Source organism: Pristiophorus japonicus, chromosome 1, assembly GCF_044704955.1.
Source record: "Pristiophorus japonicus isolate sPriJap1 chromosome 1, sPriJap1.hap1, whole genome shotgun sequence".
Taxonomy (NCBI): Eukaryota; Metazoa; Chordata; class Chondrichthyes; family Pristiophoridae; genus Pristiophorus; species Pristiophorus japonicus.
The window spans coordinates 521,515,197-521,538,052 of record NC_091977.1 but is presented as its reverse complement, the minus strand read 5'-3'; the positions used below and the strand labels follow the sequence as shown (position 1 = coordinate 521,538,052).

At 47.1% G+C, this 22,856-nt stretch overlaps 1 protein-coding gene across 4 annotated transcripts in view; it reads left to right on the top strand.

Annotated features, from left to right (window-relative positions):
- Window positions 1-20,505, top strand: part of mppe1 (metallophosphoesterase 1) — a 92,996-nt gene extending 72,491 nt beyond the window's left edge. For 3 of the 4 annotated variants that reach the window (XM_070896242.1, XM_070896260.1, XM_070896231.1), the window contains 2 exons: window positions 3,060-3,200; window positions 16,693-20,505. In XM_070896242.1, coding sequence (XP_070752343.1) covers window positions 3,060-3,200; window positions 16,693-16,866 — 315 coding nt within the window. In that variant the 3' untranslated portion in view covers window positions 16,867-20,505. Of the gene's footprint in view, window positions 1-3,059; window positions 3,201-4,321; window positions 6,761-16,692 lie in introns of those variants that run through there. The other variant, XM_070896252.1, reaches the window with a different exon arrangement.
- The last annotated feature ends 2,351 nt before the right edge of the window (window positions 20,506-22,856 follow it).

Here is a 22,856-nt window from a genome sequence, read left to right as displayed (position 1 = left end):
CATTGGCTACCCTCCACTCCATAGGAACTGATCCAGAGTCAATGGAATGTTGGAAAATGACTGTCAATGCATCCGCTATTTCCAAGGCCACCTCCTTAAGTACTCTAGGATGCAGTCCATCAGGTCCTGGGGATTTATCGGCCTTCAATCCCATCAATTTCCCCAACACAATTTCTCGACTAATAAAGATTTCCCTCAGTTCCCCCTCCTTACTAGACCCTCTGACCCCTTTTATATCCGGAAGGGTGTTTGTATCCTCCTTAGTGAATACCGAACCAAAGTACTTGTTCAATTGGTCTGCCATTTCTTTGTTCCCCGTTATGACTTCCCCTGATTCTGACTGCAGGGGACCTACGTTTGTCTTCACCAACCTTTTTCTCTTTACATACCTATAGAAACTTTTGCAATCCGCCTTAATGTTCCCTGCAAGCTTCTTCTCGTACTCCATTTTCCCTGCCCTAATCAAACCCTTTGTCCTCCTCTGCTGAGTTCTAAATTTCTCCCAGTCCCCAGGTTCGCTGCTATTTCTGGCCAATTTGTATGCCACTTCCTTGGCTTTAATACTATCCCTGATTTCCCTAGATAGCCACGGTTGAGCCACCTTCCCTTTTTTATTTTTACGCCAGACAGGAATGTATAATTGTTGTAATTCATCCATGCGGTCTCTAAATATCTGCCATTGCCCATCCACAGTCAACCCCCTAAGTATCATTCGCCAATCTATCCTAGCCAATTCACGCCTCATACCTTCAAAGTTACCCTTCTTTAAGTTCTGGACCATGGTCTCTGAAATTACTGTTTCATTCTCCATCCTAATGCAGAATTCCACCATATTATGGTCACTCTTCCCCAAGGGGCCTCGCACAATGAGATTGCTAATTAATCCTCTCTCATTACACAACACCCAGTCTAAGATGGCCTCCCCCCTAGTTGGTTCCTCAACATATTGGTCTAGAAAACCATCCCTTATGCACTCCAGGAAATCCTCCTCCACCGTATTGCTTCCAGTTTGGCTAGCCCAATCTATGTGCATATTAAAGTCACCCATTATAACTGCTACACCTTTATTGCATGCACCCCTAATTTCCTGTTTGATGCCCTCCCCAACATCCCTATTACTGTTTGGAGGTCTGTACACAACTCCTACTAACGTTTTTTGCCCTTTGGTGTTCTGCAGCTCTACCCATATAGATTCCACATCATCCAAGCTAATGTCTTTCCTAACTATTGCATTAATCTCCTCTTTAACCAGCAATGCTACCCCACCTCCTTTTCCTTTTATTCTATCCTTCCTGAATGTTGAATACCCCTGAATGTTGAGTTCCCAGCCCTGATCATCCTGGAGCCACGTCTCCGTAATCCCAATCACATCATATTTGTTAACATCTATTTGCACAATTAATTCATCCACCTTATTGCGGATACTCCTTGCATTAAGACACAAAGCCTTCAGGCTTGTTTTATTAACACCCTTTGTCCTTTTAGAATTTTGCTGTACAGTGGCCCTTTTTGTTCTTTGCCTTGGGTTTCTCTGCCCTCCACTTTTCCTCATCTCCTTTCTGTCTTTTGCTTTTGTCTCCTTTTTGTTTCCCTCTGTCTCCCTGCATTGGTTCCCATCCCCCTGCCATATTAGTTTAAATCCTCCCCAACAGCACTAGCAAACACTCCCCCTAGGACATTGGTTCCGGTCCTGCCCAGGTGCAGACCGTCCGGTTTGTACTGGTCCCACCTCCCCCAGAACCGGTCCCAATGCCCCAGGAATTTGAATCCCTCCCTGCTGCACCACTGCTCAAGCCATGTATTCATCTGCGCTATCCTGCGATTCCTACTCTGACTATCACGTGGCACTGGTAGCAATCCCGAGATTACTACTTTTGAGGTCCTACTTTTTAATTTAGCTCCTAGCTCCTTAAATTCGTTTCGTAGGACCTCATCCCTTTTTTTACCTATGTCATTGGTACCAATGTGCACCACGACAACTGGCTGTTCTCCCTCCCATTTCAGAATGTCCTGCACCCGCTCCGAGACATCCTTGACCCTTGCACCAGGGAGGCAACATACCATCCTGGAGTCTCGGTTGCGGCCGCAGAAACGCCTATCTATTCCCCTCACAATTGAATCCCCTATCACTATCGCTCTCCCACTCTTTTTCTTGCCCTCCTGTGCAGCAGAGCCAGCCATGGTGCCATGAACTTGGCTGCTGCTGCCCTCCCCTGATGAGTCATCCCCCTCAACAGCACTCAAAGCAGTGTATCTGTTTTGCAGGGGGATGACCACAGGGGACCCCTGCACTACCTTCCTTGCACTGCTCTTCCTGCTGGTCTTCCATTCCCTATCTGGCTGTGGACCCTTTCCCTGCGGTAAGACCAACTCACTACACGTGCTACTCACGTCATTCTCAGCATCGTGGATGCTCCAGAGTAAATCCACCCTCAGCTCCAATTCCGTAACGCGGACCGTCAGGAGCCGGAGGTGGACACACTTCCCGCACACGTAGTCGTCAGGGACACCGGAAGTGTCCCTGAGTTCCCACATGGTACAGGAGGAGCATAACACCCGACCGAGCTCTCCTGCCATGTCTTAACCCTTAGATACACTTAAACTGGTAATAACAATGTTAAAAGTTACTGACCAATATAAGAAGAAAAAGGGAAGTGGAGCTGAGCCCAAGATCAGATCAGCCATGATCGTATTAAATGGTGGAGCAGGCTCGAGCGGCCAAATGGCCTACTCCTCTATTTCTTATGTGTTGATGAGGGATAAATATTGGCCAGGACATCAGGGATAACTCCACTGCTCTTCTTCGAAATAGTGCCACGGGATCTTTTACACCCACCTAAGAGGGCAGATGGGGTCTCGATTTAACGTCTCATCCAGAAGAGGGCACCTCTGACAGTGGAGCATTCCCTCAGTACTGCTCTGGAGCGTCAGCTTAGATTTTTGTGCTGAAGTCCCTGGAGTAGGACTATGAAGCATCCGGGGCAAACTGGTTCCCAGTACTGTTCAAACCGGTTTTGTTTTAATGTTGGTGGTAGCTAAACTCTCCCGGTTTGTTTCAGCTACTCTGGTGGTTCCATCCTCGACTAATCCTCAGTGGCCACACCCACAGCGCCTGCACGGTGCTACATGGCAACCACCTGGCAGAGATCAGTATCCCGTCCTTCAACTGGAGGAATCGGAACAATCCCAGCTTCCTTCTGGTAAGATGAGCACTTCACCATTTGTTTTTTGTTTAGCTGTGGGGAGAGAGAAAAGCAGAGTTAACATTTCAGGTGGGAGAGCTTTCATCAGAACTGGAAAAAGTTAGAGACGTAACAGGTTTTTAGGCAAGTGTAAGGGATGGGAAAGGGGGGGGGGGGAGAGGGGAGTACAATAGGGGAAGGTCTGTGATAGGGTGGAAGGCAGGAGCGGCTAAGGGGACCGTTTGGAGGCGATAACCTTTCAGGGCCTGGACATTTATCGCCCGGCCCGGAAGTTCCACCACTGGCGCGTAATTCGGCCCTTCCGCCCCTCAGCGAAGGCGGAGCGCGATCGGAGGCACCCCGCGTCCGTGGAGGGCTGCTTCACGACCCGCAAAGCTGGCGGTGACCATGGCCGGCACTAACCTCGTCGCCCACGGGGCAATTTCCCCCGCAGGGCGGGGAGCGATAGCGGTGCGTATGCCAGCCTGGGGCGCAAATCGCGGGGCGAGGCGCCAACGGCACATTGCACCCCCCCAAACCTCCGGGGTAACTTTCACCGAGGAGCTATCGACCCCTTCCCCCGGGTGATAACCTCATTTCGCCCCATTAGTACCCCCCAAGAGGCGCGAATGTGGCTATTAAAAAAAAAAGGGCAATTTTGCCCCCTAAATGACAAAAGGGATGATGCTGCGAGGTAAAATGGGGTGGAAATGAGACAAGTAAAGCAACAAAAAGCTGAGTCTATCGGAGGTGTAAGTGGTTACAACAGAACCATTCTCCGCACTGGCTGTCCAACAACATGGTGATTATAATCGAAAGTTGTTGATCTTGTTGAAGCCGGTAGGCTTTTAAAAAATATTTGTTTATGGTATGTGGGCATCGCTGGCAAGGCTAGCATTTATTGCCCGTCCCCAATTGCCCTCGAGAAAGTGGTGGTGAGCCGTCTTATGCAACTTAGTGGCTTGCAACAGCATTTAAGAGTCAACCATGTTGCTGTGGGTCTGGGGTCACATGTAGGCCAGACCGGGTAAGGACGGCAGATTTCCTTCGCGAGAAGGACATTAGTGAACCAGTTGGGTTTTTATGACAATCTGATATTTTCATGGTCACCATTACTGACACTAGCATTTTTTTCCCAGATTTATTTAATTAACTGAATTTACCCAGCTGCCGTGGTGGAATTTGAACTCACGTCTCTCAAGGCATTCTGTATTAATAGTCCAGTAACATAACCACTATGCTACCATTCCCGAAAGATGAGATGCTGTTCCTCGAGCTTCATTAAAACTGTGCAGGAGACCAAGGACAGTATCTGTGCTGAACACGACGGGAACATTCCCCTCCCATACAAATGTTTTGGCAATAATACACATAGCTGTTTGCAGATTATTGAGCAGCTTAAATTATTGACATTTTACAGTGTGATCGAATGAAAAACTGCGATAAAGTGAAACTAATCAGAGCACCCTGGATGACGAAAGAAATAGATAGCAAGATGAAGCAGAAAATGTATGACAGATTTCAGGTCGAGAATACATCTGAGATTCAGGCTAAATATAGAAAGTTCAGAGAAGTGAAAAAGTAAATAAGGGGGGCAAAGAGAGGGTATGAGAATACAATGGCAGCTAACATAAAAGGGAATACAAACGTCGTCTTTAGGCATATAAATAGTAAATGGGTAGTAAGAGGAGGGGTGGGGCCGATTAGGGACCAAATGGAGACCTACTCATGGAGGCAGAGGGCATGGCTGAGGTACTAAATGAGTATTTTGCATCTGTCTTCACCAAGGAAGAGGATGCTGCCATAGACATAGTGAAGGAGGGGGTAGAGGAGATACTGGATGGGATAAGAATTGATAAAGACGAGGTACTGGAAAGACTGCCTGTACTTAGATAAGTCACCAGCACCGGATGGGATGCATCCCAGGATGCTGAGGGAAGTGAAGGAAGAAATCGCGGAGCTACTGGCCATAATCTTCCAATCCTCCTTAGAAACGGGGGTGGTGTCAGAGAACTGGAGAATTGCAAATGTTATACCCGTGTTCAAAAAAGGGTGTAAAGATAAACCCAGCAACTATACCGATGTCGGTTTAACATCGGTCGTGGGGAAGCTTTTAGCAACAATAATCAGAAACAAAATCAACAGTTACTTGGACAAGCGTGGATTAATTAAGGAAAGCCAGCACGGATTTGTTAAAGGCAAATCGTGTTTAACCAACTTGATCGAGCTTTTGATGTGGTAACAGAGATGGCAATGCGGTTGACGTGGATTTCCAAAAGATGTTCGACAAAGCACTACATAATAGGCTTGCCAGAAAAGTTAAAGCCCATGGGATAAAAGGGATAAGAAATTGGCTAAGTGACAGGAAACAGAGAGCAATGGTGAACGGTTGTTATTCAGACTGGAGGAGGGTATACAGTGGTGTTCCCCAGGGGTTGGTACAAGGACCACTGCTTTTCTTGATATACATTAATGACTTGGACATGGGTGTACAGGGCACAATTTCAAAATTTGCAGATGACACAAAACTTGGAACAATGAGGAGGACAGCGATAGACTTCACAAGGACATAGACAGGGGGGTGCTGGTGGAATGGGCGGGCACTTTGCAGATGAAATTTAATGCAGAAAAGTGTGAAGTGATACACTTTAGTTTATATTTCCTCTCCTCATTCTTTCTACTAAAAGGTACAATTCTAAAGGGGATGCATGAACAGAGAGACCCGGGGGTATATGTGCACAAATTGTTGAGGGTGGCAGGGCAGGTTGAGAAAGCGGTTAAAAAAGCCACACGGGATCCTGGGCTTCATGAATATAGTTATAGAGTACAAAAGCCTGGAAATTATGATGAACCAGTATAAAACACTGATTCGACCTCAACTGGAGTGTTGTGTCCAATTCTGGGCACCGCACTTTAGGAAGGATGTGAAGGCCTCGGAGATGGTGCGGAAAAGATTTACGAGAGTGATTCCAGGGATGGGGGACTTCAGTTACCTGGACAGACTGGAGAAGCTGGGGTTGTTCTCCTGAGAGCAGGGAAGATTGAGAGGAGATTTGATCGAGGTGTTCAAAATCATGAGGGGTCTGGACAGAGTAGATAGAGAGAAACCGTTCCTATTGGCTGAAGGGTTGAGAACCAGAGAACACAGATTTAAGGTGATTGGCAGAAGAACCAAAGGCAACATAAGAAAAAAAATTTTACGCAGCGAGTGGTTAGGATCCGGAATGCACTGCCTGAGAAGGTGGTGGAGGCAGATTCAATCGTGGCTTTCTAAAGGGAGTTGGATAAATACCTGAAAGAAACAAATTTGCAGGGTTATGGGGAAAGGGCCGGGGGAGTGGGACTAGCTGAGGTGCTCTTGCAGAGAGCTGGCATGGGCTAGACGGGCCGAAGGGCTGCCTGCCATGCTGTAACTGTGATTTTATGAAATGGAATACTTTTTCTGCCTCGTCTTTAATATTAATTTCAGTGCTCTGGTGAAAACCTACAATAAACTAGTGTTATATATTCTTGCATCTGTGCGACCACATTCAATATATTTTTAATTCTAAATATTGGTAAATTTGAGGTTTTATTTTCCCCCCACTTTTTCCACCCCAATGAGACCCTGAAATGCTGCCAGCTGCAGTTCAGCGTTCAGCATTCGCACCTCTGAGTCAGAAGGTTGTGGGTTCAAATCCCACTCCAGGGATTGAGCACAAAATTCTAGGCTGACACTCCAGTGCAGTGCTGCGGGAGTGCTGCACTGTCGGAGGTACCGTCTTTCGGATGAGATGTTAAACCGAGGCCCCGTCGACTCTCTCGGGTGGACGTAAAAGACCCTGTGGAACTATTTCAAAGAAGAGCAGGGGAGAGAACTCTGGTTTCCTGGCCAATATTTATCCCTCAATCGACAGAACAAAAGCAGATTATCTGGTCCATTATCACATTGTTTGTGGGAGCTTGCTGTGCGCAAATTGACCGTCGTGTTTCCTACATTACAGCAGCGACTACACTCCAACAGTACTTCATTGGCTGTAAAGAGCTTTGGAACGTCCTGAGGTCATGAAAGGTGCTATATAAAGTCAAGTTTTTCTGTATATTATGATCTTCCCCTCATCTAATACTCTGCAATTTGCTTTACACACCCACTCAAACCTACAGTAATAGATTAAACAGGAATGATAGACTCGCAGACCGATTACTGTAGCAGAGTTAATTTGTGTGAGTTTTAAGTGTGGGGTTCGCGGAGCTGGTAGTACCCTCTCTAAGTCAGAGGGTTGTGGGTTTAAGCTGCACTCTGGGATTTGAGCACTTAATCTAGGCTGACACTTTCAGTACAGCACTGAGGGAGTGCTTGCATTCAGCCTCCTGAATTGGAAGTTAAGCTGAAACTCTGTCTACCTGGTGAAGTGGACACAAAAGATGCCATGCCACTATTTGAAGAAGAGTTCTCCAATGGTACTGGTCAAAACTCCGCCCCCCCCCCTCCCTGCTGTTCCACTCCCCAACACCCCCAAAAACTGGTCATTCATCTCCTTTGCAGTTTGTGGAACCTTGATATGAATACATTTACACATCAAAAGGGATTAATTGGTTGTGATGTGCTTCAGAATATCCTAGGGAAGTGATAAATTCCTATATAAATGCAAGTACTTCTCGGTAGTTATAGGGTTTCCCTCCCCCACCCTTGTCACAGTTGCACGGCTATATTTTTGGAGTTGGGTGGGACAAGCACTTAGAATCATAGAACCACAGAAATTTACAGCACGGAAGGAGGCTCCAGTTCTAGTCATTTAGAATAGTTCCATTTTAGAACAGATTTTTTTTTCAAAAGGGGGCATGTCCGGCCACTTACTAGTGCAAGTTTAGGTAGCGAAAACTTACTCCAAACTAACTTAGACTGGAGTAAGTGTAGATTTTTGTACGCTCAGAAAAACCTTGACTACACTTAGAAATCAGGCGTAGGGAATGGGGGGGGGGGGTGGATTTACAAACATGAAACACATCACTTTTACAAATAAAGAGCCATCATCAATAATGATAAATAAATCAAACAATAAAGCAATCAAAAAAAATTAATAAATTTTTTAAAAAATCAATCAATAAAAAATTAAGTTTCTACTCACCGACTGCAGCACCGCGAGCCCTCCAACAGCATGCTGGGACAGCCCACCCCCCCCCCTCCCAGTGTGTCTCTCTCTGTCTCTGTCAGTGCCTGTCTCCCTCTCTCCCTCTCTCTCTCTGTCAGTGTCTCTCTTCATCTGTCAGTGTCTCTCTCTCTCTTGGTCAGTGTCTCTCTGTGTTTCTGACAGCGAGGGAGGGGGAGAGGAGGGAGGAGAGGAGGGGGGAGGGAAGGGAGAGGAGAGGAGGGTGGGGGGGAGGAGGGAGGAGGGGGGAGGGAAGGAAGAGAAGGGGAGGGGGAGGAGAGGAGGGTGGGGGGGAGGGGAGAGAAGGGGGGAGGGAAGGGAGAGAAGGGGAGGGGGAGGAGAGGAGGGGGGAGGGGAGAGGAGGGGGGAGGGAAAGGATAGAAGGGGAGGGAAAGGAGAGAAGGGGAGGGGGAGGAGAGGAGGGTGGGGGGAGGAGAGGAGGAGGAGGAGGAGGAGGGGAGAGGAGGAGGAGGAGAGGAGGAGAAGGGGGGAGGAGAGGAGAGGAGAGGAGAGGAGGGAGGAGGAGGGGAGAGGGGAGGGGAGGAGGAAGAGAGGAGGAGGGGGGAGGAGGAGGAGAGGAGGGGGGAGGAGGAGGAGAGGAGGGGTGGTGGAAAGGGAGAGCCGGAGCGGACCTGAACGGGGGGTGGGGGGGAGAGCGGCAGGCATCGGACCTGAATGAGGGGGGGAGCTGAAGATGAAGGGGAGGGAGGCCTGAGTCCGATCTTCGCCGCCCCAGTGAGCCCATTTGGCCAGGGCTAGAGTCGGGCCCCTGCCACGCAGCCTCGGTGGCCTGGAACTACTGCACATGCACTCACACTCTAGCGCACATGTGCAGAGCTCTCGGCACTGTTTTCAGCGCCGGGACCTGGCCCCGCCCCCCCCAGCTTGTGCTGCGCTGCGCCAAGAGCCTGGAATGTTCCAGCAGCGGGGAGAACACCAAATTAAGTTTTAGGCGCGGTTTTGAGCGCGGAAATCAGGCGTGGATCGCGGGGCTGCGCCGTTCTAGGCGCGGCCCGAAACTTGACCCCCATGAGCTGTTAAACCGAGGCCCCGTCTGCTCTCTCAGATGGACGTAAAAGATCCTAGGACAGTAGTTGAAGAAGAGCAGGGGAGTTATCCCCAGTGCCCTGGGCCAATATTTATCCCTCAAACAAAATCACTCAGATTATCTGGTCATTATCACATTGCTCTTTGTGGGAGCTTGCTGTGCGCAAATTGGCTGCTGCATTTCCCACATTACAACAGTGACTACACTCAAAGTACTTCATTGGCTGTAAAGTGACTTTGGGTCGTCCCCGGGTCGTGGGACTTGCTGTGTTAGTACAAGTTCTTGCTTTCTTTCGAAGTTTAGAAAAGTCCTGAAAAGTTCATCATTGAGCAAAGAGGAAGCGTGGAACGCTGAGATTAATTGTCCACTTACACCACATAAAACTGGTTTCTACATGGAAGTGGTTCTGTTTGCTTTGGCCCTTGGCGCGGAGAACAGCTTCCCATTGGAATTGAGGGGAAACTTCGGAGCAGTAACACCGACACAAGAACTACTGCAAAGCTGCAAGTTTGCATAGTGCCCAGTTCCCAGATTGCAGCCGTATTCTTGACCGCTGGCTTTCCCTGATGTGAAGGGCAGGTCAGCCTTGGTTTAAAAAAAAATTAAGTTCTATAGATGGGACAGACCACCAACCTCTGGCCCGAAAATACATTTTTTGCTGCAAGGTTTTCTGTTGGTCAGATGAAAAGCCATCGCTTGTGATAACACCATGCCGTGTTGGAGCATTGCTGCTGCCGCGTGTATATGTCAATGGGTTGATTTTAATCCTACCCACCGGGCAGACACCAGTGACGTACCGGACGGCAAAGAGGCGCATGGCCCTCGGTCAGCAGCCCTGAAGGTTACATATAAACCGATGAACAATGGCGGAAAGGTAAAGAGCACCCAGCCCAACCAGTCCGCCTCACACAACGGCGACACCCCATCCATCTAAACCGGAGCCTTGTGATCTCTCGCGAGAGGCAAAAACCAGATTTTAAAACCCTGGCCAATTCCTCTCCGACCCATCTAGGCGATTGAAACTAGTCCAGGAGATCACTCTGGCCGAATCTTTAGATCTTTAAATTATGATCCAATCAGAGGACCTGCCTCAAGAGGTCTGCATATTCTCCAACTTCCTCAAATTCTGTGGATACAGATTCAATACTAGCCTTCAGAAGAGAATTGGATAAATACTTGAAGGAGAACAAACTTCTTCACCCAGAGAGTGGTGAACCTGTGGAATTCTCTACCACAGAAAGTGGTTGAGGCCAATTCACTAAATATATTCAAAAAGGAGTTAGATGTAGTCCTTACTACCAGGGGGATCAAGGGGTATGGCGAGAAAGCAGGAATGGGGTACTGAAGTTGCATGTTCAGCCATGAACTCATTGAATGGTGGTGTAGGCTCGAAGGGCCGAATGGCCTACTCCTGCACCTATTTTCTATGTTTCTATATCGGCGCTTCGAGCCTGCACCACCATTCAATAAGATCATGGCTGATCATTCCCTCAGTACCCCTTTCCTGCTTTCTCTCCATGCCCCTTGATCCCCTTAGCCGTAAGGGCCATATCTAACTCCCTCTTGAGAATATCCAATGAACTGGCATCAACAACTCTCTGCGGCAGAGAATTCCACAAGTTAACAACTCTCTGCTTGAAGAAGTTTCTCCTCATCTCAGTCCTAAATGGCCTACCCCTTATTCTATGACTGTGTCCCCTGGTTCTGGACTTCCCCAAAATCGGGTACATTCTTCCCACATCTAACCTGTCCCGTCCCGTCAGAATCTTATACATTTCTATGAGAGCCCCTCTCATCCTTCTAAACTCCAGTTGATCCAGTCTCTCCTCATATGTCAGTCCAGCCATCCCTGGAATCAGTCTGGTGAACCTTCGCTGCACTCCCTCTATAGCAAGAATGTCCTTCCTCAGATTAGGAGACCAAAACTGAACACAATATTCCAGGTGAGGCCTCACCAAGGCCCTGTACAACTGCAGTAAGACTTCCCTGCTCCTATACTCAAATCCCCTAGCTATGAAGGCCAACATACATAGAAACATAGAAAATAGGTGCAGGAGTAGGCCATTCGGCCCTTCTAGCCTGCACCGCCATTCAATAAGTTCATGGCTGAACATTCAACTTCAGTACCCCATTCCTGCTTTCTCGCCATACCCCTTGATCCCCCTAGTAGTAAGGACCTCATCTAACTCCTTTTTGAATATATTTAGTGAATTGGCCTCAACAACTTTCTGTGGTAGAGAATTCCACAGGTTCACCACTCTCTGGGTGAAGAAGTTCCTCCGCATCTCGGTCCTAAATGGCTTACCCCTTATCCTTAGACTGTGACCTCTGGTTCTGGACTTCCCCAACATTGGGAACATTCTTCCTGCATCTAACCTGTCTAACCCCGTCAGAATTTTAAATGTTTCTATGAGGTCCCCTCTCATTCTTCTGAACTCCAGTGAATACAAGCCCAGTTGATCCAGTCTTTCTTGATAGGTCAGTCCCGCCATCCCGGGAATCAGTCTGGTGAACCTTCGCTGCACTCCCTCAATAGCAAGAATGTCCTTCCTCAGGTTAGGAGACCAAAACTGTACACAATACTCCAGGTGTGGCCTCACCAATGCCCTGTACAACTGTAGCAACACCTCCCTGCCCCTGTACTCAAATCCCCTTGCTATGAAGGCCAACATGCCATTTGCTTTCTTAACCGCCTGCTGCACCTGCATGCCAACCTTCAATGACTGATGTACCATGACACCCAGGTCTCTTTGCACCTCCCCTTTTCCTAATCTGTCACCATTCAGATAATAGTCTGTCTCTCTGTTTTTACCACCAAAGTGGATAACCTCACATTTATCCACATTATACTTCATCTGCCATGCATTTGCCCACTCACCTAACCTATCCAAGTCGCTCTGCAGCCTCACAGCATCCTCCTCGCAGCTCACACTGCCACCTAGCTTAGTGTCATCTGGAAACTCGGAGATACTACATTTAATCCCCTCGTCTAAATCATTCATGTATATTGTAAATAGCTGGGGTCCCAGCACTGATCCCTGCGGCACTCCATTAGTCACTGCCTCCCATTCCGAAAAGGACCCATTTATCCCGACTCTCTGCTTCCTGTCTGCCAACCAATTCTCTATCCACGCCAATACATTACCCCCAATACCATGTGCTTTGATTTTGCACACCAATCTCTTATGTGGGACCTTGTCAAAGGTCTTTTGAAAGTCCAAATACACCACATCCACTGGTTCTCCCTTGTCCACTCTACTAGTTACATTCTCAAAAAATTCCAGAAGATTTGCCAAGCATGATTTCCCTTTCATAAATCCATGCTGACTTGGACTGATCCTGTCACTGCTCTGCAAATGCGCTGCTATTTCATCTTTAATAATTGATTCCAACATTTTCCCCACTACTGATGTCAGGCTAACCGGTCTATAATTACCTGTTTTCTCTCTCCCTCCTTTTTAAAAAAATGGTGTTACATTAGCTACCCTCCAGTCCATAGGAACTGCTCCAGAGTCGATAGACTGTTGGAAAATGATCACCAATGCATCCACTATTTCTAGGGCCACTTCCTTAAGTACTCTGTGATGCAGACTATCAGGCCCCAGGGATTTTATCAGCCTTCAATCCCATCAATTTCCCCAACACAATTTCCCGCCTTATAAGGATATCCTTCAGTTCCTCCTTCTCACTAGACCCTAGGTCCCCTAGTACCTCTGGAAGGTTATTTGTGTCTTCCTTCATGAAGACAGAACCAAAGTATTTGTTCAATTGGTCTGCCATTTCTTTGTTCCCCATTATAATTTCACCTGAGTCCGACTACAAGGGACCTACGTTTGTCTTCACTAATCTTTTTCTCTTCACATATCTATAGAAGCTTTTGCAGTCAGTTTTTATGTTCCCGGCAAGCTTCCTCTCATACTCTATTTCCCCCCTCCTAATTAAACCCCAGGTCCTCCTCTGCTGAATTCTAAATTTCTTCCAGTCCTCAGGTTTGCTGCTTTTTCTGGCCAATTTATATGCCTCTTCTTGGATCTAACACTATCCTTAATTTCCCTTGTGAGCCATGGTTGAGCCACCTTCCCTGTTTTGTTTTTACTCCAGACAGGGATGTACACTTGTTGAAGTTCATCCATGTGATCTATAAATGTTTGCCATTGCCTATCCACCGTCAACCCTTTAAGTATCCTTTGCCAGTCTATTTTAGCCAATTCACGCCTTATGCCGTCAAAGTTAGTTTTTCTTAACTTCAGGACCTTAGTCTGATACTTTAGGGCAGTGCTGCACTATCGGAGGTGCTGTCTTTCCAATGAGGCGTTAAACCGAGGCCCCATCTGCTCTCTCGGGTGAATGTAAAAGATCCCATGGCCACTATTTCGAAGAAGAGCGGGTGTGGGAGGGGGTTCTCCCCGGTGTGCTGGCCAATATGTATCCCTCAATCAACATAGCAAAAAAAACAGATTATCTGGTCATTATCACATTGCTGTTTGTGGGAGCTTGCTGTGCGCAAATTAGCTGCCGCGTTTCCTACATTACAACAGTGACTACACTCCAAAAAAGTACTTCATTGGCTGTAAAGCGCTTTGGGACGTCTGGTGGTTGTTGTAATGTATTTGCTTCATGGGTTCTTTGCTTAAGAATTCATAGCAACACATTGCTATTAAGAACTAGTTGGTTTATTAGCAAAAGGTTTAACAATCACACTACAAATTACCAGTTCATCCACCAGGCTCACAACCACCTGCCTCATCGTGGCTTCCCCAAACCCAACGGGCTGGGGTTTCATGGAGCCTTGTGAAGCCTGACATTGGTAGTGGGTAAAATGATGGAATCAATTATTAAGGATGTCATAGCAGTGCATTTGGAAAGAGGTAATATGATAGGTCCAAGTCAGCATGGATTTGTGAAAGGGAAATCATGCTTGACAAATCTTCTGGAATTTTTTGAGGATGTTTCCAGTAGAGTGGACAAGGGAGAACCAGTTGATGTGGTATATTTGGACTTTCAGAAGGCTTTCGACAAGGTCCCACACAAGAGATTAATGTGCAAAGTTAAAGCACATGGGATTGGGGGTAGTGTGCTGACATGGATTGAGAACTGGTTGTCAGACAGGAAGCAAAGAGTAGGAGTAAATGGGGACTTTTCAGAATGGCAGGCAGTGACTAGTGGGGTACCGCAAGGTTCTGTGCTGGGGCCCCAGCTGTTTACACTGTATATTAATGATTTAGACGAGGAGATTAAATGTAGTATCTCCAAATTTGCGGATGACACTAAGTTGGGTGGCAGTGTGAGCTGCGAGGAGGATGCTATGAGGCTGCAGAGCGACTTGGATAGGTTAGGTGAGTGGGCAAATGCATGGCAGATGAAGTATAATGTGGATAAATGTGAGGTTATCCACTTTGGTGGTAAAAACAGAGAGACAGACTATTATCTGAATGGTGACAGATTAGGAAAAGGGGAGGTGCAAAGAGACCTGGGTGTCATGGTACATCAGTCATTGAAGGTTGGCATGCAGGTACAGCAGGTGGTTAAGAAAGCAAATGGCATGTTGGCCTTCATAGCGAGGGGATTTGAGTACAGGGGCAGGGAGGTGTTGCTACAGTTGTACAGGGCCTTGGTGAGGCCACACCTGGAGTATTGTGTACAGTTTTGGTCTCCTAACCTGAGGAAGGACATTCTTGCTATTGAGGGAGTGCAGCGAAGGTTCACCAGACTGATTCCCGGGATGGCGGGACTGACCTATCAAGAAAGACTGGATCAACTGGGCTTGTATTCACTGGAGTTCAGAAGAATGAGAGGGGACCTCATAGAAACGTTTAAAATTCTGACGGGGTTAGACAGGTTAGATGCAGGAAGAATGTTCCCAATATTGGGGAAGTCCAGAACCAGGGGACACAGTCCAAGGAGAAGGGGTAAGCCATTTAGGACCGAGATGAGGAGGAATTTCTTCACCCAGAGAGTGGTGAACCTGTGGAATTCTCTACCACAGAAAGTTGTTGAGGCCAATTCACTAAATATATTCAAAAAGGAGTTAGATGAAGTCCTTACTACTAGGGGAATCAAGGGGTATGGTGAGAAAGCAGGAATGGGGTAGTGAAGTTGCATGTTCAGCCATGAACTCATTGAATGGCGGTGCAGGCTCGAAGGGCTGAATGGCCTACTCCTGCACCTATTTTCTATGTTTCTATGTCTATGTTTCTATCTCATGACCGGCTAAGCCACTCCCACTCAACAGCTCTACAACTATTTTGATACTTAAATCAAATGCCCCCTTTTGACAAGGCCACTAGAACCCACAAATTAACAATTTAAGACTGTAACGAAAACCTTTAATCAAATTAGAAGTTGGTTGCCGGGGGTGATGATGCACTCCAGTCCCTCCAGTGCCCACCTCTCGCGGAAGGCCGCGAGTGTACTGGTGGACACCGCGTGCTCCATCTCCAGGGACACCCTGGCTCGGATGTAACCGCGGAAGAGAGGCAGGCAGTCGGGCTGAACGACCCCCTCGACCGCCGCTGCCTGGACCGGCTGATGGCCACCTTGGCAGTGTCCAGAAGCAGCCCTACGAGGAAGCCCACCGACCTGCCCGCTCCCCTCCGCACAGGGTACCCAAAGATCAGGAGCGTGGGACTGAAGTGCAACCAGAATTTGAGGAGCAGCCCCTTCACATACTGAAAGAAGGGCTGCAACCTCACACATTCAACATAAACGTGGAATACGGAGACTCTTCCAGACCTCAGAAATTACAGGCGGCCTGGGAGCCCGTGAACCGACTGCACGGGACTGCTCCGTGCACCACCCTCCAGGTCAAGTCCGCAATAAATAGAGGGAGGACTCCATTCCAGACCGCTGCCTCCTCCGGACGGCAAGATGAGGATGGCAAAGTGGAGAGTGTGCAAGAGCAGCCCATACAGGAAACCCCTCCGCGCAGAACTGAAAGGCACGGAGGGTATTTCCCCGAGGAGGCTCACGTTGTGAGGCGCCGGCTCCCGAGGGAGGTTTCGGGGCTTGGCGCCGATGAGGAATTCCGTCAGGACGAGGGTCAGTTCGGACGGGATCGCCCCACGTGCTCGAGCATCCTTGACACACCTAACGGAGTCAGGGCCCAGTGCTGTTTTTAGCGACTCGGTGGTATTGGCCGTGCGCCAGACGTCGGCCCAGGATAGGCGCCGTGCCAGCTTCAGCAGCTCTACAAACCTGTGAGCATCCTCACAGATGCATACATTACAGTGGTGAAAGGCGCTATTTCAATGCAAGTCTTTCTATTGTCATATTTTGCTGAACACACTGAGCTCACACTCCTAACTTTGAATTGATCTCCTGTTTTCTTCTCCAGGCCAGTATAACAGCAGCAGACTTTACCCTCGCCAAGTGTTTTCTGCCACGTGAAAGTACCGTCTGTGCCATTTATCTGACGACGGTTGCCGTGGCGATTAATCTAGTATTATTCCATTTTCATTTCTGGCAATGGATGATGCACTACCTGATTAGCAAACACAAATCCATTTGATAAAAGAACAAGGGCCTGATCACCAGCCTTATATTTTTGTTGTTGGCGTGTCGATCTCTGGATTGGACGACGATGTATGGATTTCGTTCGTATTTTGAGGAAAGCAAATATTTTTTGAATATTTTAACGCAATACAATGGTGTTGCAAGAATTTCTTCTGATTGTGCCAAGTTAGAATCTGTAACGATGATGATGAGCATTGAGCAACTGTTCCTGATTAGATAAATGGCACTAGAGTTGCAAGGAGCAAGTCATGTCTATCAGGAACACTGCTCAGTATGAACATTACTGATCTCCCACAAGGTGATTGGCTTTCCCATTGAGTTCATTAGCAATAGCAGGAATCTAAAATATGTTCCAACAACACACACCAGCTAGATGTCCTGCAATTCCAAAAAATCATTGAAGTTGTTTAATGTGTTCGAATCCCAGCATTATCGTGAAGTACAGTCAAACGAAACCAGCTTGATTAATTGAGTGAGTTATATTGCTCACTCTGAATCGTGTGCGTAAAACAGCAGTCGCGGTGTGACTTGATGCAGTAAAGTCACGGTTATTTCATTCGAATGTGTAGAGAGCAAATGAACATTGCAGACGAACATTCCCCATAAACAATTACCTAGTGCTCATGAACACCGGGACTTTGCCCTTTTGCCAATGTGTAAATTCCTGATCGTATACCATCATGTAATTAAAATTGTATACGGTGACATTTTCTGTGTTTAAGTGAGCTGTCCTGCCCACATTGTATTATTGACAGAAGGTCACAAATATACAAATTGTAAGTAAACGTACAGTGCGTTAAAATAAAATTACATACGCCCCGTGTCCCATTGCTGGGCCTGCTATCTTGGTTTGGGTAGCAGCAGTGACCAACTAAACACCCACCCACCCCCCCAAATATAGATATTGCACAGTTACACCATCTACAGCACATTCGGCCCAACTTGTACCTGCCGGTGTTTATGCTCCACACAAGCCTCCTCCCGCCCCCCCTCTTCATCCAACCCCACCAGCATATCATAGAAACATAGAAAATAGGAGCAGTGGTAGGCCCTTCGGCCCTTCGAGCCTGCACCGCCATTCAATATGATCATGGCTGATCCTCCATCTCAACACCATATTCCCACTTTCTCCCCATACCCCTTGATGCTTTTTGTATGTAGAAATCTATCTATCTCCTTCTTAAATATATTCAGTGACTTGGCCTCCACAGCCTTCTGTGGTAGATAATTCCACAGGTTCACGACCCTCTGAGTGAAGAAATTTCTCCTCATCTCGGTCCTAAATTTCCTACCCCGTATCCTGAGACTGTGACCCCTTGCTCTAGACTTCCCAGCCAGGGGAAACATCCTCCCCGCATCCAGTCTATCCAACCCAGTCAGAATTTTATACGTTTCAATGAGATCCCCTCTCATTCTTCTAAACTCTAGTGAATACAGACCTAGTCGATCCAATCTCTCCTCATACAACAGTCCTGCCATCCCAGGAATCAGTCTGGTGAACCTTTGTGCACTCCCTCTATGGCAAGTACATACTTTGTTAGATAAAGAGACCAAAACTGCACACAATACTCCAGGTGCGGTCTCACCAAGGCCCTGTATAACTGTAGTAAGACATCCTTGCTCCTGTACTCAAATCCTCTTGCAATAAAGGCCAATAGCCTTCTATTCCTTTCTCCCTCGAGTGTTTATCTAGCTTCCCCTTAAATGCATCTTTGCCATTCACCGCAACTACTCCTTGTGGTAATGAGATCCACATTCTCACCTCTCATTGGGTAAAGAACTCTCTCCCGTGTTCCCGATTGAATTTATTGGTGACCATTTTATATTTATGGCTCCTAGTTCTGGTCTTCCCCACAACATCGTCTCAGCATCTAACCGACCAAACCCTTCCATAATCTTGTGAGGTACAGGTGCGGACATGCCGGTTGCTGCACGAGTCAGGAAAACGGTGTGAGATCATTCAGAGAGCACCACCCGACATTCCAGTTTTGAATTACGTTAGCTGCAGATCCTGAGGGCAGCGACTGCAAGGGTTGCGATTGGTCTTTTAATTATTGTATTAGTTTTTTTTTTAAATACTTGGAACAAGCCCAAAAGCACAGGCTGCTTGCCGCTCCCCACACAGCGGGCTGCGACTATGCCGCAGTGGTCATGAGAAAGCTCGGAGCTCAGCCCAGATCAACCCCCTCCAGCCCGAGGGCAGGAGAATCTGCAGCTTGCTTTTGCCTCAGACACCCTAGTTCCACAGCTCCTGCTAGTCCCTGGCCAAAGACCGCCCAAAGTGGAGGAAGAGCATCCGGGAGGGCACTGAGCACCTCGAGTCTCAACGCTGTAAGCATGCAGAAACCAAGCACAGGCAGAGGAGAGAGCGTGCGGAAAACCAGTCCCACCCTCCCTTACCCTCAACGACTGTCTGTCTCACCTGTGACAGAGACTGTAATTTCCCTATTGGACTGTTCAGTCACCTAAGAACTCACTTTAAGAGTGGAAGCAAGTCTTCCTCGATTCCGGGGGACTGCCTATGATGATGATGATCGGTGCAGGTGTGCAAGAGGCCAACCTGCTCACCCTTTTGCCCATTAAATAGTTTTAAACTGAAATGTGTACGTCTGTTTAGGCCATATGTTAGCAGGACAGCTACTTTAATGTAGGATAAAAATATTTTCATGTGAGTGGGACATTGTTGATATTCCACTTTACAGATCTGTTTTCGATTGGAGTTTAGGATTACTGTTTTGTGTTCTGAGTTTTTTATTTAAAAGAAACATGTTTTTTCCCGCGGTGTAGTATTTGAACAGATAAGGTGTTGGATCAAACTATCTGGCCAGTAAAGTAAACCTGACTGTATTCACCCACAGCTGCACATTGAGCCAAGAGGCCAGGTCCTTTCTGAGATTAGCCAAATCAAATTCCAATCCAGGTTGTAATTTCCTTTTTTTAACCGTAAGGTGTATAATATTTTAAAACAGTGTGGGCCCAAAATTTGTTGGGGGCCCACTCGTGGAGACGGGGTCACTTAAATGAGTGGGCTGGACACTATGCTCTTCCGGCCAATGTCAAGAGCAGTTGCGAGCCACTATGACGGGCAATTCCTTGTGCTGGGTTGCAGGTCCGGAGGCATGGATGGTTCTCTGGTTCCTCAGTCAGGTGGCCAAACCACTATTCTGCAGAGAACCACACAGACCACCCGCATTGTGTTGTTGTGTGTGGAGTTCACTGCAGACCAGGAGCAGGAATCTGGCAAATATTCCCTCTGCCGCCTACAGAGAGGGGAGCCAGTTGTCGTATCCGCGCTGGGAGCAGCATCGAGTGTGGTACAAGACGTGGACCTGTCTGCGAGTTCCAGCCCTCACAACTGACTCACTTGGAACATTTGCCAACGAAACCAGCAGGGAAGTCCCAATTTAGTTTGTTTTTAATCAACTGTTGTGAAACATTCAAAGATTCAGATGCCCAGAGACTTTCACTCAGTAGCAGTTCACCAGCATCAGCACAAGTCGATAGTTAAATATGTGTTCAGCCAATGACATTACTTGGTCATTTACATTGTCAAGAAGAATATTTTCCAATATTCTGGTGAGTGCCATATTGATTATCAGCTGCAATGTAAAATAAAGTGGAGGAATCTGCAATAAGGTTGTTACTATTAAAAAAATGTCTATTTATTTACTATTCAGTACAATAAATAATTACCTGGAAAAGGGACTTGTCTTTTTTTCTTAAAACTCACACAAAATAGGTGACAGATGTTAAGGCTTTCTCCTGTGGCTCAGTGGGTAGCACTCTCGCCTCTGAGTCAGAAGGTTGTGGGTTCAAGTCCCACTCCAGAGACTTGAGCACATAAATCTAGGCTGACACTCCAGTGCAGTGCTGAAGGAGTGCTACACTGTCGGAGATGCTGTCCTTCACATGAGACATTAAACCGAGGCTCTATCTGGTGAACGTAAAAGATCCCACGGCACAATTTTGAAGAAGAGCAGGGAAGTTATCCCTGATGTCCTGGCCAATATTTATCCCTCAATCAATCAACATCACTAAAACAGATGAGCTGGTTATTATCACATTGCTGTTTGTGGGAGCTTGCTATGCACAAATTGGCTGCAGTGTTTCTTAAAAGTACATCATTGGGATGCCTTGAGAGCCGCTATATAAATGCAAGTCATTTTTTTCCCTCTCCTATCAGATGGCTTTATTGCTCCCCACCCAAGCCTGACCTTGCACTTTTGGTAGTGGAGGGGAATGGTAGCATAGTGATTACGTTACTGGACTAGTAATCCAGAGACCTGGAGTAATAATCTGGAGACCTGAATTGAAATCCCACCACAGCAGTTGCGGGATTTCAAGTCAGTTAATAAATCTGGAATTAAAAAGTTAGCATCAGTAATGGTGACCATGAAACTACCGGATTGTCGTAAAACCCAACTGGTTCACTAACGTTCTTGAGGGAAAGAAATCTGCCGTCCTTACCCGGTCTGGCCTATATGTGACTCCAGACCCACAGCAATTTGGTTGTCTCTTAACTGCCCTCTGAAATTGCCCAGCGAGACACTCAGTTGTACCAAACCACTGCGACAGAGTCAGCACTGTGGGAGTACCTTCACCACACGGACTGCAGCGGTTCAAGAAGGCGGCTCACCACCTCAAGGGCAATGAGAGATGGTCAATAAATGCCAGCAACGCCCACATCCTGTGAACAAATGTTCAAAAAATGTTGGTACGTACGTAGACATAGACAGTGCTACATCTAACTCTACATTTAACCCTTGTTTGATTGTGGAGTTCAGTCAAATAACATGATTGAGAATACATGTGAGCAGGAGGAAAAGCCATCAGGCCCAGTGCTGCTCACTCTATCCATTCGCTTCCCAACTGCTATTAATATTACTCCGGGAGGACCAGCCAAACCAATGATGGAAAAGATAATTTGTGGTCAAACACTGGAAAATATATCTCTGACTCAAATCAAGCTCTTTTTGAACTTGCAATTCTTAGTTGGACCTGAGCTGATATGAAAGTTTTTTGGTGGGTCCAGTCAAAAGAAGTTGAAGAACCACTGTTGGGAACCAACCATGACATGTACTCTTTCATGACAATGATCATTTATGGCCTCATCTCAAACACTTGATGAGGTTACTGCCATGTCATTTTACCAAACATCTGTTATTTTCTAACAGTGTCTTCAGGGCTGAAAATGGTTCCAACTGTCCCGAGACTGTGTTAACTTTCCAGCTTGAATAAATTGGAAGGGGAATAACACATTATCCAATGAATGTGGAAAGGTTAAATCCCTCCATCTCCAGTCACTTCTTGCAGCCCATCCCATCCCATCCCCCTCAGACTAACTGCTCACCTGCACCAATTGTACACTTTACTCCCTTTCAAGGTCACAATTCCTCTAGTTAAAGTTCAACTAATGGCCTATGGGGGTATGCTAAAAAGTTAATTTAACTGAAGCGTCTATAACCAGAGGGCACTGATTTAAGGCAGGTTGGCAAAAGAACGAGAGGTGCCACGAGGAAAGATTTTTTTATGCAACGAATGATGAGGATTTGGAACGCCATTTCTGATGGGGTGCTGTGTACTCATTCAATAGTAGCCTCCAAAAGGGAATTGGAGAAATACTTGAAGGAGAAAAAATTGCAGGGTTATGGGGAAAGAGCCTGGAGTGGGACTAACTGGATTGTTCAACGAAAGAGCCGGTGCAGACTCGATGGGCCGAATGGCTTTCTCCCGTGCTGTACTTTTCTGTGATTCTACCTGAGCGCAGTTGTTCAACCCTGGGGCAGCCGATGGCCTCTACACTGAGTATTTAAAGCTACCACAGCCAAGATCAAGGCTTCTGCGGGGAAATGCAACCTCATCCAACTCTGACTGGCTCATTGGCTTTACTATAAAAAAATGTAGGGGGTGAAATTGTCCCTTTTTTAGAGGCCCATTAGCGCCTCCGATGATGGGGGGGGACGCTAATGGGGCAGTGGAGATTTT